The 19,268-nt window shown below is 36.8% G+C and overlaps 1 protein-coding gene across 8 annotated transcripts in view; it reads right to left on the bottom strand.

The window, feature by feature from the left end:
* The window catches only part of Sugct (succinyl-CoA:glutarate-CoA transferase), a 702,721-nt gene that overhangs the window by 246,007 nt on the left and 437,446 nt on the right, over nucleotides 1–19,268 (bottom strand). Inside the window, exon 13 of one of the 8 annotated variants that reach the window (XM_048786486.1) lies at nucleotides 2,763–2,880. The exons of the other annotated variants lie outside the window; for them this stretch is intronic. Coding sequence (XP_048642443.1) covers nucleotides 2,869–2,880 — 12 coding nt within the window. The 3' untranslated portion in view covers nucleotides 2,763–2,868. Of the gene's footprint in view, nucleotides 1–2,762; nucleotides 2,881–19,268 lie in introns of those variants that run through there. 8 annotated transcript variants of the gene reach the window in all.

The raw sequence follows: 19,268 nt of genomic DNA, 5'->3' as shown, positions 1-19,268 counted from the left end.
AGGAAAAGTTTATTTTGGAACATGGTTTCAGAGGTCTCAGTCCATGGTCAGCTGACTCCATTAGTCTGGGCCTGAGGTAAGGCAAAGCCTCATAATGGAAGGGTATGGCAGAGGACAGCTGCTTGGCTCCTAAGAGCCAGGAAACAAAGAGAGAAGGCAAGAGATAATCCAAGGACAAAATATAATCCCCAAGGGCATTCTCCCCAGTGACTTACTTCCTCCAGCCACACCCTATCTTGTCTACATTCATCTCCTAGTATTCCATTCAAATTATTAATCTCAATTCAATTACAGCTTTGATAATCTAATCATTTCACCTCTAACCTACTTGCATTGTTTTTTTTATAAGAGCTCATTGAAGGATGCCTCATATCCAAACCATAACAAGACTGAACATTTCAACATTCTAGGTATTTTCTTCTCTCCTTCATCGCCTAGTGCTCTATCCAATACATAGTGCCTGGTATATAGAAGGTACCCATTAATGTGTGTTGAATGAATGAAAAATAAGTGAGGATGTAGCTCAATGGTAGAGTACTTGCCTAGCATGCACAAGGCCCTGGGTTTGATCCTAAGAACTGCAAAAAATAAAAATAAATACATAAGTACATGAACAAGATAAAATTTTAAGGCCTGAAATTAGCAAATTGATTTTAGAAGGACCTATGTTAAACACAAGTAAAAGCATACATATATATCAAACTTTCTACTCCCCCAAAAGTGTACATTATGTTGAATGGAAAATTTGAGTTAATCAGTAATTCTCCTTGTACTTCCATTTACTCTGAACAGCAAGACACGCACATTCGTGTTTTGTGTTATTGAATAAGAATGTCATTAGAACAAGTTTATAGCTACATTCCTCAGAAAAGAAATGTGTGCCTATGAAGTTGATTGGCTAGAACATAAAATGAGTTCTTCTCCCTTAATTCTTCAGATTTGATTTAATATTTCCCTAAATAGTCCAGGCTGTACTTTTGTGATCATCTCTCTGAATACTGACAGGAACATCTGCCCCAGTGTTTGCAAAAGTTTAACTTTCATTAGGCCAGGTGCTGCAGGGTGGACGCATCTGTTGCTCTGCCCAGCAGAGGGCGCACAGCCCTCAATACTGGGCAACATGGGTCAATTAGCCTGACCCTGCAGGGTGAAGGTGTTCAACAAACTCAAGCCCCAGAATCCAGGTCAGAGCACTGACCCTCTGTCCTCACTTGCTCCGTGGTGCTCTGTTCTGTTCTTTCTACTCACAATGAGGTGTTAGTGAAGTCCAAATCTCAGGCACACCACTTTTAGAGCAAATGGGGAGAGGGTAAAGGTGAGGCTGTTCACTTAGGAGTGTGATACTTTTATTGGAAAAGGAAATTTAACACACTCCTACTTGGTATTACAGCTTCGGGAAAGTATCCTAAACTGGTTACATCTTAAATTTTGATTTCTTTCTCCTCTGAGTGAATAAGGGAGCACAGAGGTAGAAGTTTTCAATATGCCCTTGCCTCCAACTTGAATGGAAAATTATTTTCCACTCTCAGTGATTTGGCTTAGACATAAGTAGGCTTCTTCACTTAAATACATTGTTTTTATTTTATGAGGGTTAACTCCTAGAAGGGGAGAAAGACTATGGCATGCTCTCACATTCTAAAGGCAGATGCTTCTGTGAGCCAATTTTAAAACTAAAGGCCATTGATCTAGAAAGACAAAATGAAAAATAAAAAAGAACTAAAAGAGATTCATGTTACTGTCAAGGAACCTTAAAAGTTTCTTCTCTACTTTTGTTGAGGAGCACAAAGGAACATCAGAGCCCTTAGGGGAGATTGTCAGCTTTCTCTATTAAGCTCAAAACCTGTTGGGATGGAGAAAATAGCAAGAGTCTCAGAAAGATGGCATGAAATACTGTCTTTTTTCTTTCAAAATATACCAGACACAAAAATGAGAAATCTGACTGCAATTTAACTCTTACATTGAGGAACCTCCTGCCTGTCCTATGCAAGGGTCTAGAAGCAGGATAAAGAATGATTGCTGGAAAACTGTGGGTGCTTCAGGATGGCTGGAAAACAAAGCAGGGGAGTTTGAGGATAACGAAAGATGAAGCTTGTAAATAGGGCTGAAGGGTATGATCTATTCTGAACGCCACAGATCTGTTGAGAAATTTTACACAGGGCATGGACATGAGAAGAATTGCATATTGGGAAAATCATTCTAGAAATATAAGCTAGTGGGACAAGCTTATACATATCAAATATGAAATGTCAAATGAAACTTCATGCTTACTAATGATGATAGGCTACAACAAGATCGTTCATTTTTGAAAAGAAGAACATGTCAGTAAAAACAGGGAGTTTTTGTATTTCTAGTCCACTTGCCTTTTGCTTTACCATAGACCCAGGGCTCTGTGCCCAGAACAACCCTAAGGATCATTATTCATGCAGACCATAATTATTAGAACCATCTAAACCCAGAAGAAAATATCAAGTGACTTGACTCACTCTCCTGTTTTCTAATCATAAAAGTATTATTCATTATATAGGAACTTAATTTAATCTCTCTCTCTCTCTCTCTCTCTCTCTCTCTCTCTCACACACACACACACACACACACATACACACACATACACACACTTATGGAGCAGCTACTGTTTTTACTCTATAATACCAGATTTCACACATCCTCCATTTAGTTAAAAGAAGATTTGCACAAAGTAACTTTTCTTAGATGTGTAGGGATCCTGCATGAGTCTGAATGGGAATTTACACAAACCTCAGGAGTGAGTAGATAAGAACTATAGCTTTTATTCCTTGGTTGTTGGAATTTTTTGCTCTCATTTGTTACAGCGAAGAACAGAACAGACTGCTTCTACTTCAGGTATGGGCCCTAGTACCAGTCCTATGAGAAAAAAAAATGTAGGTAAAGCTTAGAGGCACAGGCTCTGACTTGGACAATAGAACTCCGGGGCTCAACAGATGAAACACAGCTACTAAATGGAAGAGAAGCATTCTCATTTGTATGGAATCCAATGTAGCTTCTCCACAATGAGAAATTCAGGGACCTCAGCACCATAAGGGGCCTTGAAAGAACTTTAAGAGCATTTGGTGCCAGATTTTGGATGTTGGCACCAGTTTCATAGAGCAAAACCCTGTGTCCATAGAAGGCACCACCCCTCACTGGTTTTTTTGGATTTGGATCCCAGTAAGGGAAGCTAGAGTGGGAAAAATAAGAAAGAACTGCTTAAAATACAGCTAGAGGTCTAGAATTACACTAACTAGTACAGATACTATTACTATTTGTTATGTATTATCCACAAACTGGTAAGCTTAAGAGGCTTGGTTTAAAGATCAAAAGCAATTGAGATTTAAGTTTGAGTTTTAAACAAGAAAATCTGAAGGGCAATTTGGGGGAAAGAAAAAGAAGACTCATAATCAATATGGTTACTTATATTACTCAGAATCATGCACATACAGGAAGTCTTGTAAAATGAATCCATCCTCAGGAGGACTGAGTGGGCTTCCAAGGGACCAGCTTGGTGCTGAAGTGAACATGACCCCCAAAGCAAAGACAAGCAAACCATGCAATTTGATGTAAAAAGCCTGCCTATCATCTCTCCTCCCACGCTTCATTTCCTCAACTTAAAATAAAAACATTCCGTACCCTCCAATTTATAGTCAACAATCTAATTTCCTAATTAATGAGAATGCACAAGCTACCCACAAACTTTGCAGAAAACTGCCCCAAGCCTGTGTATCCTGTGGCATGGATAACAATGGGTAGCCAGCAAATCTCAAGCATTGGCTTCTGAGGCTGCCCTTAAAGTGTTGGTTTTAACCCCCCCTCTCCCTGGTCTGACCACAAAGCATAGCTGCTTCCTGTGGCATATGAAATGGGTGGCAGGAACAAGAGACAGCATTTTATTAGGGAGGAAGTGCTTAGGAAGGCAAGCCACCTTGAGGTTTCCCTTACAATCCCAGCTTTTACGGTCACCACAATGTTTAGAATTATGGATGGAAAAGGAGATGACCTTGGAGATGATGGACATGATCTCTTTCAGAATCATTATTTCTTTGTCTGAATTTTAAAAGCCCAATATGAATTTTAAAAGCCCAATATGCTTCCTCTCTCTAACCCATGGTAACAATTCTAGGAGTCATGTGTCCCACATAAGGTTTAGCAATTCACATTCTGTCTCCAAGGATGCTGCATTTGGTATAGTAGCTGTCATTCTCTGGTCAAAGTTGCCATCTGATTTACTGTCTTGTTGTCTGAAATAATATCTATAGATATTTCCCACTGCCCATGCATCCTGAGAAATACGATTGTTATCAACCCTCACCTGCTCAAACCATTCTATATTACTTATATACTTAACACTTTTCATGTCTCCATTTTCAGTCCTTCTCCCTGTACTTCCTTTCTCCAATTTTCTAATAAGAAAAAAAAATCATATTGTTGGAGGCCAAAATCAATGGTCACCTCTATAAATCTTCCCTCCAATTCAAAAGAGCATCAGTCTCTCTGATAATGACATGTCAGGTTAACATGTTTGAATTAATTGTGTATCTGTATGTCTATCTACATGAACCATTGATTTATTCCTTTTTGGTGGCAAAGACTATTAGAATCTCTCTGATGGATCATCTGTTCTAAATAGGGTCCATTGACTGAATAAGGCAACAAGCATCAGAAAAGTTTCCATCATGGCCCAGAATTCGGGAGATAGATATGGTTCCATACAGTGAATGCTGCGGTCCATATACCCTTTCCTACTGTGTAATTTGGGCAGTAGCTAAGGATGAAGGCATAAATTTAATAGTTGTTATCTTGGCATATGGCCCTACCTAGACCCAGGCAAAGATCTGTATCTTCTAGGGTATGCATCATCATGATAGCAGACAAAAAATGATTCATCTGTGAGAAACCATGGGCACACTACATGGCCAACATCAGAGTAAAGGCAGTACTGGACTTATAAGTACTTTAACTTTTTTTAATGATCTTTTTGGATATAATAAAATCATGGAATTTTTTTGACAAACTTATGCAGAGGGAAGATGATAATGTCTAAGGTTTCCAAAGATTACCTGGAAAAATAAAAGAAATATCACCTCTTTGAGTCAGAACAAATAAATTATGTTATAGTGATAACAATCCCAATCTCAGTGGCTTAAAATAACAAAGGTTCTTTTCTTATCAATGCTAATGTCAATAGTGGACTCTGCTTGTTTTAATCACTCAAATACCCAGGCTGATGGAGAAGCTACGATCTTAAGCATTTACCCATCCACCATGCCAAAGAAGAGTGTTCAGTGTAAGGTCTCAGATGGAGATTAAATACTGTGGCCTGGAAATGACATACACCCTGTTCCCAGCACTTTGGCCAAATCTAGTCACATAATCCCATCCCACCATATGAAAGCCAGGAAATGCAATCCTATCATGTTGCCAGGAGTCAAAATCTGGAAATATTTGGTAAACAGCACTGATGACTACCACATGACCTTATTTGTACCCCAAGCCTACGAAGTTGATCACACTTATTACAATAAATTGAATTGAATTTGACTAAAAGAGATTTTTCTATTGATTTAGTTTCAGTGAATAAAATGGACGTTGTATATAGGTATTGTGAGAATCTCTGTTCAGTCTGAAAGATTCTAGGAAAAAAATGATCTAAACCTGAAGTTGCGTAACTGCACCATGACATCTCCAAGAGCTTTTGTCAAGGAAGCCAGGCCAAACCAATTCTTCATTTGATAAATATACTGTAAAAAAATTAATCTACTAACAGTCAGATTTTTATATAAGGGTTTTTTATTTTGAAGGAAGCAGAATCTGGAGAAAAACAGGGATCAATTAGAAGAGCAAAAAAATGAGACCCATTCCCTTATCTTAATACCTGCCTGCTGTGTAACTTTGAAGAGTTCCTTAAGTCTTATGCTTCAGTATTTCTAATCATAAAGAGACAAATAGATTTCATTCAAATATCAACTAATCACTTACTTTCCACTGGATGGATGCCTATACCTGGTTGCATAGGTAATACAGAAAATAAGAGGAAAAATACATGATACTTGACTTATGAATCTTATCTATTTGCCAGTAGTGATAGAAATCACTTGATTCTAAACAATAAAATGTGTTAATCCAAGTATGGATAGTCATTATATGAAAATTAACAGGACTTCCACTAATCTGCTATATCCACTGTTACAAGAACCCCTTAAGGAAGGTTATTAATAGAGAAGGCAAACGATAGGAAAGGCAAGGAATATAAAAAGTAAACAAACACTTTAACATCCCATGCATTAGATGAAAGATGATCTTCGTCCATCTCCATTTCCTGGACTCCTAGTGTTCAATGAAACACATGTTGAGGTATTAGAAATAAGTCAAGTCAAATCTGTCAAATAGTGTGTGGCCCATTTATGGAAATGAAGTGTCATGTTTTCTTGAATAGCTTACAAGAGTCTTCTTGGGTTCCCCATATAGTTCCTAGGTATTCAGCTTATAATAATTTGCTTCAGTCTTAGTAATCCAATTTCCTAAGCATCATAGGAAAATTTACATTGCAACATCAATATATAACCAAACACTCTGTGTACATTCAGAAAAGCACTTTTATCTGAGAAGTTTTATCTGTTTTATCAGAAAAGTTTTATCTGTTCCTACCTGGTCCTGTTAATATCAGCAGAACCAATGTGGTTTCTAAAGACATGGTGTTCTTCCAATGCCTATTGTAGTTTTATTTCATTTTTTTAAAATATTTTTATTGGAATCAGTGAATAAACTATTAAAATACAAAGGACTCTTTCAAAGCTACAAAGGAAATGTGCAAAAAACCATTAAAAGGCTAAAAAAATTATTTCTAAATTGAACAGATTATTTTATTATTAACAATAACAATAAAGTAAGTCACACAGCTCATAAGTCCTCCCAGATGAGACATCTGCAGGATTCACTGGTTTGAAAAGAAACTTAGCTTATAAACATGTCAGCCATGTTCTAAGTAAAATGAAGATTTCGCACTATATGGGGATGTGACTATTTGTTCCTCAACATGTGCAAGATTCAGTGCTATTTTAAGATGTTTTTGCTTCCAACTAAATGTGACCTTTTTTTTTTCCATCAGCTTAAGGAGGAACAAAGGTACCCGTAATAGCTCTTGATGAATACAATTTGCTTAAGCCCCTGAATTTAAGATTATAAAATACCAGACATTGACACAATATCTAAATCCTACCCTGCTCACAGGTGTAACTAGCCTGCTACCCTTTAACATTGTTTAGCAAAGACAATCTCCATATTCTGGTTACCAATTTGCCCTTCAATGAGTGGAGATAGTTAAGTGAGTAAGGGAGTGAAGCAAGAGCTGTGACTACTTCCTGCCCTTACACTAAAAAGGTATTTTGTTTTTCTTTTTGTGGCAAATTGTGGGGGAGGGGGGAGGGGGTGTGACTAGTAGCCCACAGACATACACTAGGGAAGGGAATGGTCAAGGTTTCTCTTTTTCTGTGCCCCTGTTCAAGGAGCAACTTGAGGATGCTTGACGAGTGCTTTGCCTCTAAATGTTGTCAGCTGTATCAACTTCAACTTGTCAATTAAATGCTCAAAACTTCTATGAAATGTCTTTCAAACTTTCCTGGCTTTACTCCAGCCTCTGTTCATAGCAGTAACAGATTTTTAACAATATATTACAGCAGAAATTAAGGAAGCACAATACATTTTGTCAGACCTCCACAGATGGAAAGAGGAGAATGGAAGGAACATGGCCTTTAGTTTCATATAGATTCATCACCTAATAGCCTTATGACCCATGCCAAATAACTTCACCTTTTTTTAAGGAGCTCATTTTAATCAACCATAACATGAAAGATCATAGTCTTATTACAGAATTTTAGCAGATGCTATATGAGATATTTTAAATTACCTGGCATATTGTAAGGTTTACATTTTTTGGTTTCTCTCTTGAAATATTAAGTAAATGGGGAACATTTTTATCTTGACATTCAATAAAATTCCTTGTCTTTTCATTATCAGTGCCTGTGGCTACTAAGTGAAAATGATTCAATGATGACATAGGAAAAGGGGGACTTTGTTGATACATGACTCCTAAATTACTAAAGACCCAATACTTTAAAGACATGATCTTCACAAACTTATAGAGTGGCCTGGCTTTGCTGAGGTGGACTGGTGAAACCCACACACACATGGGGACTTGGGTTTCTCACTGTGCTTTAACCAAATCAGCTGTGCTTGATCCTTTTTCACAAAGACTGACTGTGCATAAATGTAGGATGTGGGGAAATACACCAATGATGGCTTCCTGATGGATTTTCTTATTGGTGTTACAGGAGCTAACTAAAATTCTGTGAAGAGCAAAGGGATTTTCCCAGAAAGGAATAGCTGTTCCCACCATGGATAATCCTGAAAGAATTACATGGTAGAGCAGGTAAATCTGGAGCCAAGATTGGGCCCAGATTCCTACCTTAGAGACCCCTGTTACCTGAGAGAGGCTGAGAAAGCACAGCAGCCAGCCAATAAAGAATCAGAACTGGATTTGTACTTGTGCCGCAATGGAGACTCCTCCTCTGTGCTTCTTTTTCTGCCTTATCTTCAAATATTACCTATATCTCCCATAAAGTAGTGGGATGGGCTCTGTTGGATTTAGCCAAAGGCCTATACCCACATTTGGAGAAAAACAGAATATCCTTCTTTGGAAACAAAAGTATGGTGGCAGAAATTGTCACTGGGAGTAAACAGTTAGCTCTGTGTACTTTCTGGAGGAACCCCTATGGGAACTGAGGTGTCTGACCTAGACAAACTCAGGGCAGGGCAGAAAGAAGTCTTGGGCATCCATGAAATAGAAACAAGCTAACACATATCCAGCATCACCTGGCTCTAAATACTTCACACTCACTGATTTATTCCTCACCACAACTCTACTAGGCAGGCATGGCCACCGTTTTAAACAGGAAGAAACTGAAGCATGAGGAGGATGACTAACTTGTCCCAGGTGGGGTCACTCCATCTTTGAAAATATTCTTAAGTTGGCTAGATCCTCAGTTTGGCAAGTAGATTCTCCCATCAAAACAACTGGGTATGAAAAGGAAATGTGATCATATTTTATAGTTATGGGAGAGATGACTTGAAAAGCTGATAATATGTTGGAATTTTATATGAAATTTATTTTTAAAAACCATAATGAGATAAGCCAGGCATGGTGGCACACACCTCTAATCCCAGTGACTTGGGAAGCTGAAGCAGGAGGATCGAGAGTTCAAAGCCAGCCTCAGCAAAAGAGAGTTGCTAAGCAACTCAATGAGACCCTGTCTCCAAATAAAATACAAAATAAGGCTGTAGATGTGGCTCAGTGGTCGAGTGCCCCTGAGTTCAATCCTCAGTACCCGCCCCCAAAAGAAGAAATTAAAAAACTTAAAACTATCTTTAAGACTGTTACTGTTTTTACTGTTTTTAGAATAGTGTTCTTGAACTTTCTTATCCATGAACCACTCAGACAGGACACTTTTGGGGACAATAATTATAACCATTTCCCTTGGAGAATGCACATTTCCTGGTCATCAACAAAAATCCATCTACTAGCCTGAAATCAGCACACATGAATAATATCCTTTGATTATACTTACTTCCTATGCCTGTTGCTGGGCATATTGGAGGGTGTGGGTTTGAGGAGGCAAAGAAGAGAAATAGCCAAGCAAGAAAAAGGGAAAAGGGCTCCTGCTAAGATCCCATAAGTTCTAGGCCTTGGGAAGGACAGGATTGTGTCATTCAGATTCTTCCCTGGTCTGTACTCCTAAATCCACTTTGGCCTGTGTAGATCCGAATTCTTAGCAATCCCATTGGACTTGTGCCTACCTACCTGGCCAGATCCTTCACAATCATTGCCTTCTCCCCCTTTATGTCCTGCCAGCTACTCAATACCTGGCCCAGAGCTATACTTTCCTCATAGACCCTGATCTAGACTGATCACCTGGCTTTTACTTGTGACCTTAATTACAAGCAGGATATTTCACTTAGCTCCTTAGAGGGACTTTTGATATAAATGTGCTGAAATGTTAAAATCACTTTATAATCCACTTATAACTGATAAATATGAGCAAGAGACACCCCTGAACTTCAGTCACCATTCCCAGGATCCAGACATGAGGAACAGCAATGAGCTGAAGAACACCCTTGATCATGAGAAAGAAAAATGAAAATAACCATTAAATTTCTACTGCTTTTCTTTTTTAGCACAAATCAAAATATATCAATAACAGCCATATTCAAAATGCTTCCTGGTTCTGGGTAGGTACTTCCTCAACAGAACTTCAATAGAACCCAAATATGGAATCTAAAAATAAATTAGAAAACCCCAGATAGCATTTTACATCTAAATTTGTAACACTTTTCCCCATATATCTACCATTCTATATGAATCTCCCAAGGTTAGCAATCTTGCATTTTATATTGTACAAAGGTATCCATCCCCTTTCTTTTAACTTCTTATTTCTTTGAGTCCTTCTCTTGGTGCCCTCTGCCAACTCACTATCTATCTTCCCTGGGCTTGCAGACCCAGTCAGTAGGCCTGAGATGTACTTTCCCTTTCAGAGAACTAGTGATTGTAGGACTGCCTATTCTGTGGTCTGCAAACCTAGGGATAGCAGCTATCATTATTTTGTTTGAATTTCTGCCACAAAGGGATGAAAGTGACAATGAGACCTGAGCCCTACACTAACGTCATCAGTTATCAATATTTAAGCTGGTCCAGCTCGTGACTATGGGGATTAGCAATTCACACAAATGAAATTAGCCTTAAAGAAAATTTAACTCTAAAATTGGGAGTTCATAACCAACTTGAATCTAATGCATGAAATATGATATGTCAAGAGCTTTGTAATGTTTTGAACAACTAATAAAAAAAAATTAACTCAACTTTTCAATAATTGTTTAAACCTGTTTGTTAATATTATTTGAGTTGACTTCCAATGTGTACTTGGGTACCTCTTATCATCGGTTTGAAAATTCCACCTTTTAACAAAATATTTTTCACACAATATTTTGTGGAAAGACATAATTTAAAAAGGACAAAGAATTCAAAAGAATACATACAGAATGCCTCAGGTAGATAAAAATATCTTTTAAAAACAATTTTGTCAAATTTACCACTTTGTTCTTTGGTTTAAGTTTTCGATAACCATAAAAAAATACATTTATGGAGATGTTAATATTGCCATAATACAATCAAAAGTTAATAAATTCTCCCATCTTACTTACATTTAATCTCACTCTCCCTATGTATCTGCTATGGTCTGAATATGTTCCCCCAAAATTCATGTTTTGGAAACTTAATCCCCAATGCAACAGTGCTAGGAGTGTTCAGGTGATGAGAGCAGAGCTATAATGCCTATGCAATAAAGGATTGCCAAGGTGGGTTGCTCTCTCCTGCCCCTCTGCCATGTGAGAACAAAGAGTTCCTCCTTCTCTTTTCTGGTCTTCTGACATGTGAGGATAAGACATGTCTCTCCTCTGAAGGATGCAATGTACAAGACACCAAACTGGAAGCAGGAAAATGGGGCCCTACCTGGCCAATGTCTCAATCTTATACTTCCTAGTCCAGAACTATGAAAGAACAAATTTCATTCTTTACAAATTAACGGGTCTCAAGCATTCTGTTATAGCAGAACAAATTATACCAAGACAATAGCTTATTGGGAAATTACAAGAAGAAAAATAAAGGTGGTACACATAGAAATATTACCTGGGATCATAGTCTTAACAACATATACACAAAGACACATAAACGCACAACACACACACATATCTAGTTACAAGATTACTGAAGAGAGTGACAAGTCAACCATGACACCAGTTACTGGTTTTCTTTCCATTCAAAAGTTATTTTATTGATATTATTTAAATTATGTCATTACTTGAAATGTACTATATGTAGATGTATGCTTAATTATACAATTATTTTCTATCCAGCAAAAATATCAGATATCAATTTTCTCTGCAAATGTACGCCTGATGATACTCAAGATTCTAGAGAAAATGATAAGCAAATGACTAAAGATAAAATCAAGGGGAAAGAGCAATAGTTGTTCAGTGTATTACAGCCTTCCAAAGTGTTTTCACATTCATTACCTCAAATTCCACATTAATAAATGCAGTCCATTCAAAGAATAACTTATTATCTAATTTATACTTTCCCTCATGAGACTATTTGAAGATTAACCAGGAATATTGGCATACTATTATATGTGATGTTAATAAAGTTTGAACCAGAGAAATTCTTTTTTTTTAATATTTATTTTTCAGTATTCGGCGGACACAACATCTTTGTTTGTATGTGGTGCTGAGGATTGAACCCAGGCCACACGCATGCCAGGTGAGCCCACTACCGCTTGAGCTACATCTCCAGCCCACAGGGAAATTCTTAAAGCAGAGAATCAAGTAAAATTCTTAAATCATAATCATTAGTAAATCTTGTTTGTAATTATTTATTGACAGTAATAGCTCTTGTGTTACCTCTTTTATTATAAAACAGATAACACCTTATCTGCTTGCAGACAATGAATTGGGCCAGATAATAACTTCAAGTCTCTTCTGCCTAAAATTAGTATGAATCTATGGTTATATGAACACTCAATAAAATTAGTGAAGATGGAATCCTACAAGGCTTTTAGATAATTAATTCTGCATGCCAATTTTCTTGGAAATAAAAAGGAGGAAATCAGTATATGCTAAAAGATATCAATTGTACTATTGTCTCATATAAGTGGATTATTGTAAAAATGAAAATTTCATTATGTATTGAGAAATCCTAAAGCAAGCTTTCAAAGAGGCTGATGACCTCATGTGGTAGTTATTTTTCATTTAAACAAAAATAAAAGGAAAATAGGATAAGTCATATAACATCTTACCATTCAGATTTAATTAAAATAACTCTTCCTCCTCCATCTCCACCCTCTTTCCTTTGCCAATGGCAAATAAACATCAAGTTGAACAAACATTTACTGTGTCAACTCATGTTAAATACAAATTTAACTGTTTTAGATATATGCACACATATATACGTCTCTTTTTTGAGGCTTTAATTCCTACCTCATTTTCTATTAAACATGCTGTATATCTACATACCATAAACATGAGAATGTTTGGATCCCAAAATTATAATTATTTATTTTTCAAAATAATCTGAATTATAATAACTAACCATATTCCTGCAGCCTTTGTTAAAATAGACCTCCATGTACTTTAAGTTTTTGTTTTTCAGTGAAGTTTATTGAAGTACAGCTTACATTCAGTAAAATTCATCCATTTCAATTCATAGTTCTGAGAATCTTGAAAAATGCTTAGTCGTGTAACTACCATATTATTGAGATATAGAATATGTCCACCTCTCCTCAAAAAAAAAAAAAAACTTTTATATCTCTTTGTAATCAAAACCTGCCCTTCACTCTCTCAGTCCCTGGCAACTACAGATATGTCTTTGGTCTTTTCTGAAATATCATCTAATGGAATTACATATTATATAGGCTTACATCCAGCCTGTTTCACTTAGCACAATGCATTTGGAATTTATCCATGTTGCTACACATATCTATAGTTCTGTTCCTTTCATATTACTAAGTAGTATTCCATTGATCAGATGCATTCTAATGTTTACCCATTTACCAGTGAAGGGCATTTGGGCAATTCCCTACTTACAAGTCTTTCTTAACATGGAAAATCATAAGACAGCATAATATGGTAGCTGAAAGCTTAGCTTTTTGAACTAGGCAGATTTATGTTCAAATTTCAGGTCCAATATTAACTCGTACCCTTAGACAAATTATTTATATTTTCTTGAGTAATAATATTGCTGTTAAGATTAAATTAGTATGTCTTGTATCGATCAGTGGCTGCTCTTGTTACTGTTATCACTAGTTCTCAAACCCTGCTCTATCTCATCTTCAAAGTGGTCTCAAATATAACATTGTCAATCACCTCTGAGTTTCTGCTATATTTCTTCCTTAAATATCCTTTTCTCTGTTTACCACCTTCCAATTCCAAATTCATCTTCTTCCATTAGCACTTGCCTAACTTGTATTTCACACTTATATTTCCCCTTTCTGCATTCCTATACCATGCATTATCCAATCTTGTAGCCACTATCTATGTGAGGTTTTTAAAATTTAAAGTATTTATAGTTAAATAAAATTTAAATCCAGGTCCTCAGTCATAGTAGCAACATTTCAAGTACTCAGTAACAAAATGTGGCTAGTGGCCACCATATTGGGCAATGAGGATATAGAATATTTCGATCACCACAGAAATTTCTATTGTAAAATATAGCACTTTAAATTAAAGTTCTACTTAGAACTTGGTTACATGATATAGTCTTATCTGTGTCCATAGTCTTATATTCCATGCAAAACGAATAGCAGACACTAGCTGAGCTTCTATTCTGTGTAAGACACTGCTAGTGACAACTTAAGTCATGATACAACATCTTCTGGGGGATCTTGAGCCACATGGACAATAAATATAAAAGGAAATTTCAAGAAGAAATAATTACCAAAAGTCTGGCTGATTAGAAAAAAAAAATTGGTCATTAGAGTTAAAGATTTTATGAAAAGAGGTATTCCAGGCAAGTAGAAAAGAGGAAAGAGCCCTAACTTACATGTTTTTATATTCCTTCCACAGCACCGAACACAATGCTACTGAGACAGAAATCAATGTAGTCATGTTACAGAAGGTGACATGTGGCAATCATGTGATGAATATACAAAAACAAAAGATATTTAAAGCAGAGCAAACTAAGTACAGATTGACAAGGGTAAATATAGAGCAAATCCAAAGGTGGAGGTGAAGGAGCAAAATCAAATCAAACTGAAAGAAACGAATAAAGGAATAGGGATCAGGTAATCAAAGTGAAACTGAGATAAACACTGGTGCAAGGAAAAAGGCAGTATCCAAAGGTTAGGAAAATGAGCCAGAAATAACTCATCACCAGAGAGATTGAAGGACAAGAGAATGTGTGCCCATACAGGAGGTGGGATTGGGGAATGCAGCCAGCTTGGGAACACTGTTCCCAAGCTATCTTTTATCCTTGATATTTCCACATGGGATGGTTTGTCTTCCTGTCTCAAATGCTCAAATTACATATGGAAGTCATATAAATCTTTTGGATAGCCTGTGTTTATTGGCTAGGGCAAGATAGATGAAGTCTTTATATTAATATTTTTAAATGAAATATAAATGTAGAAATCTGGAACACTTATATTAAAGTGCAAGGTAAAAAGTAACATCCTTATATTTATTGACTTTTTGCAAGGTACTTGGTGCCCTCACAGTGTCCCTCCATTTCTCCATTACCTTGCTTGCGCTCCTTTTTAGCTTGAGTGACCTGCTCAAGAATCTGGTTACAGAGACATGGTTTCAATTGCTTGTTCTTGAGATCCACCCCATGTGCTCTGCCAAAAGATCTAGAGTCACAAAACAATGTTCTTCCCAGATTTGTCTGAAGCTAATAGAAATATCAATGAAAAAGTAAATAGTTTAATGTTCAAACCTTGAATGAGAAATGAAGTGTAATTTTAGAGGAAGAGGCAAAATAATGGCAACAACAAAACTTGACAGCAATTTCACAGTGTCACTTCTGCATGTTCCTTAAAGAGATAATACTATGTACCTTATCTCACGAACCAATCCAGTTTCAACAACTATTGCGCTGACATAAAGCTACGATTCTTTGAGACCACAATGCACATAGAATCTCACAGGTTCAAGGATAACCCTATATAGTCACTGCCATAGTTTGGATCTTAAATGTCCTCCAAAGGCCCACATGTTAAAAGTTTGGTCCTCGGATTGGCACTATCAAGAGGTGGTGGAATGTTTAAGAGGTGAAACTTAGTGGAAAGAAGTTAGGGCCTGTCCTTTGAAGGAGATATTGGGATGCTGGGCTCTTCTCTTCTTTCTTTGTTTCCCAGGCTCTACAAGGTGAGCAGCTTTGTTCCACTACAAGCTTCCCCGCATAATGCACTACATTGCCACAGGCTCAAAAGCAATGGGCCAAATAATCCTGGGATGAAACCTCCAAAACTGTGATCCAAAAATCAGTCTTTCCTCTTTTAAGCTAATTATCTCAGGTCTTTTTGTCACAGCAATGGAAAGCTGACTAACCCAGGTCATAATGGAAAGAAAATTCATTAAGAATCCCCAATTTCTTTTTCTACAGTCACAGAAGCTAAGGATCTAATTATTTCAACTGCATCTTCTCAAGGAGATTCTGGGAACCCCTGGAAAGTGACTTCAAAGACAAACCACTTTAAATATTGTGAAAGGATTAAGTCATAAAATTGTTTTTGGTATGCACTTGCATTAGAAGACCCTAGTTTTCTAATTTTCTATTTAAACAAGAATGTTAGGAGTTCCTTCTGAGAGGAAGTAGAATGCCAGAGTGTCCTGGGAAACAAAAATCATTAATATCACCCCAGAGACAGACGGCTATAATGGTAGGAGGAGAGTATCTAGAGTAAATGCTTTGCCACAGTTGGAACTCATGGACTGTAAAGAGAGGACAGGACTTAGATCATGACACATATTCCAGTCCTAACACTATCATTATCTAGCTGGATGACCTTAGTTTAATCCCTTAATTTTCTCCTGTCATCAGTCTATTCTTCTGTAAAATGGGATAACACATTCCTTAGCCATTTTGGTAGGGTGTTGTGACAATCAAACTAAATAATGGCTGGGAAAATGCTTTGTAATCTGCAGATCTCTTTGCACATGGGAACTATTATCCCTAAAACAATGGTTCTTGGAGTTCACTTAGCCCAGGGTTTTCCAACTGCACTTCTAAAAGAACATTTTTGGAGCTACTCGAATGAAGATGTAGACAAAATATGAGTATCTGTTTTCTGATTCTTTTTTTCTGATCCAAAGAACTTGCTTCCTTTCACAGATTTAGCTCTTTATGTCATTAACTAAATTTAAATCATGCCTAAAGACTTACTTGTTTGGCAGCACAGTTTCATATCCTGTTTGGTTTAATTTTTAAAATTCTTTTGTAAAGCACTCCAAGATGTTTGCATGAAGATCACTCAACAAACGGAAGCCTCTCTTGAATACACACACAAGGACACACCCACATCAATGGGAAAAAAACATAATACAGACTCTTGTCTTGGACTTGGTAAAACAAGTCCACAGAAAACAGTTGCTAAAATTATCCTTCATTGACACAATGTATGGCCATTTCTTAGCTGAGAGATCCTCAACTTCCTCAAACCAACTGGAAAGGTTAATATGATCTTGTAAAATGCAAGTCCACCAGTTCATACAGAGAGAAAATTTAAGTATATAGTTTAAACTAGACACAGTACTTTCCATGAAGCAGGCATCCTGGCAAGAGAAAATTCCCTAGCGTTTCAACATTTATCGAGAGACTAACCATCAGATCCTGAACTGTGTTACATAAACACAATACCCTTATTGTTAGCAGCTGTTCATTGGTCAGCATTGCACAACCGACCAGGTGCATGGCAGGATGGAGTCTTGTCTTTATCCAAAGATTCAGGGTAGATGGGCTTGGGACTTACTCTATGATAGAAATACATTTGTTTCAAGCCATTAGGATTACTTTGCCAATTTACGCATACATGGTAGGAATTAAAGCATGCTGCAGATACCAAAAGAGCCATTGCTTTCATTTGAAAACATTCTTTTCTATTTCTATTTTGAGTATTTAAGAACTAATTTTAAACTTGGCCCTGTGGATGTAAAGGTCAAATCATTGACCTAGTCTCAGTCAAGATCATCAGACAATTCCAGGGAAGATAAATTTGAATTATCAATGGCAAAGACATTTAATTTTTTTTTAGTTACTGTTAGAACTTTATTATTTCTTTATTAATTAATTAATTTGTTTGTTTGTTTTTTAGATGTGGTGCTGAGAACCGAGCCCACTGCTTCACACATGCCAGGCAAGTGCTCCACCACTGAGCCACAACCACAGCACCAAGACATTTAATTTTTAATGAACACAAATTAATCATTAGAAAAATGAAAGAAATACTTATTCATACAGAAGAGTTTCTAGAGTTTGAAAAACAAAAAAAGAAAATAATCCTACTGCTTATATTATGAAAAAAAATTCTTTTGCTTGAAGATTATGTTTCCTGTTGTTTTATTTCCCCAGCCTAGTCATGCAAGAGGAGGAACATTTACTTCTGTGCCCAACAGTCTCCTGTTTTTAGTTTCATAGACCAATTTTTACAAACATGGAGAGGTGATTTGAGATCCTTGAGATTTTTCTCTGCTTACTTTCCTGGAGGACTTTTCTTTCCCCAGCATAAATGGCAGGCTGAGCAGAATCTCCCTTAAGTGGGTCGGTCCTATTTGTGCTACATCTTGCAGAAATTATTCAAATATTCTAGCCTGTGGGTGTTCCTACTTCTTGTTTCCTGTGCAAATATAGTTTTTTTATATGATATATATCAGCAAAAAGATTACACTCACACACATGCATCATTTGAGAGACAGGGTGTTAAATGTGTGTGATAAAAAGCACATTCTTAAAACAAAAGTAAAGTGATCCTTTTTTCAAACTTCCTACACAATTACCATATTTTAGGAAAAATTAATTACCATGTCTTTCCCCAAAAATACAATAAAAATTTGAACCATTTACTGTCCCTCTTCTGCATTTGGCTTTAGAAATAAAATATGTCAAGTTTATAGATTTTCTGGAAACCCAAAATGCAAAGCACTCTTTTTGTTTTGTTTTGTTTTGTTTTTTAACCCAGGCGCTCATTTATTCAATAACTTGCTCAACCCAATTCATAAGAGAAGAAAAATTTGTTTCTTCTTCTGTACCTTGATTGTTTTTCTTTTTTTAAAAATTTTTATTGTTGGTTGTTCAAAACATTACATAGTTCTTGACATATCATATTTCACACTTTGATTCAAGTGGGTTATGAACTCCCATTTTTACCCCGTATACAGATTGCAGAATCACATCAGTTACACATCCACTGATTTACATATTGCCATACTAGTGTCTGTTGTATTCTGCTGTCTTTCCTATCCTCTACTATCCCCCCTTCCCTCCCCTCCCCTCCCCTCTTCTCTCTCTACCCCCTCTGCCTGTATTCATTTCTCCCCTTGTCTATATTATTTTCCTTTCCCTTCCACTTCCTCTTGCTATGTAATTTTCGTATAACCCTGAGGGTCTCCTTCCATTTCCAGCAATTTCCCTTCCTCTCTCCCTTTCCCTCCCACCTCTCATC

The sequence above is a fragment of the Marmota marmota genome, unplaced genomic scaffold (assembly GCF_001458135.2).
Source record: "Marmota marmota marmota unplaced genomic scaffold, marMar, whole genome shotgun sequence".
Lineage (NCBI taxonomy): Eukaryota > Metazoa > Chordata > Mammalia > Rodentia > Sciuridae > Marmota > Marmota marmota.
The sequence above is the reverse complement of the archived record's forward strand: the minus strand, read 5'-3'. Positions and strand labels throughout refer to the sequence as shown.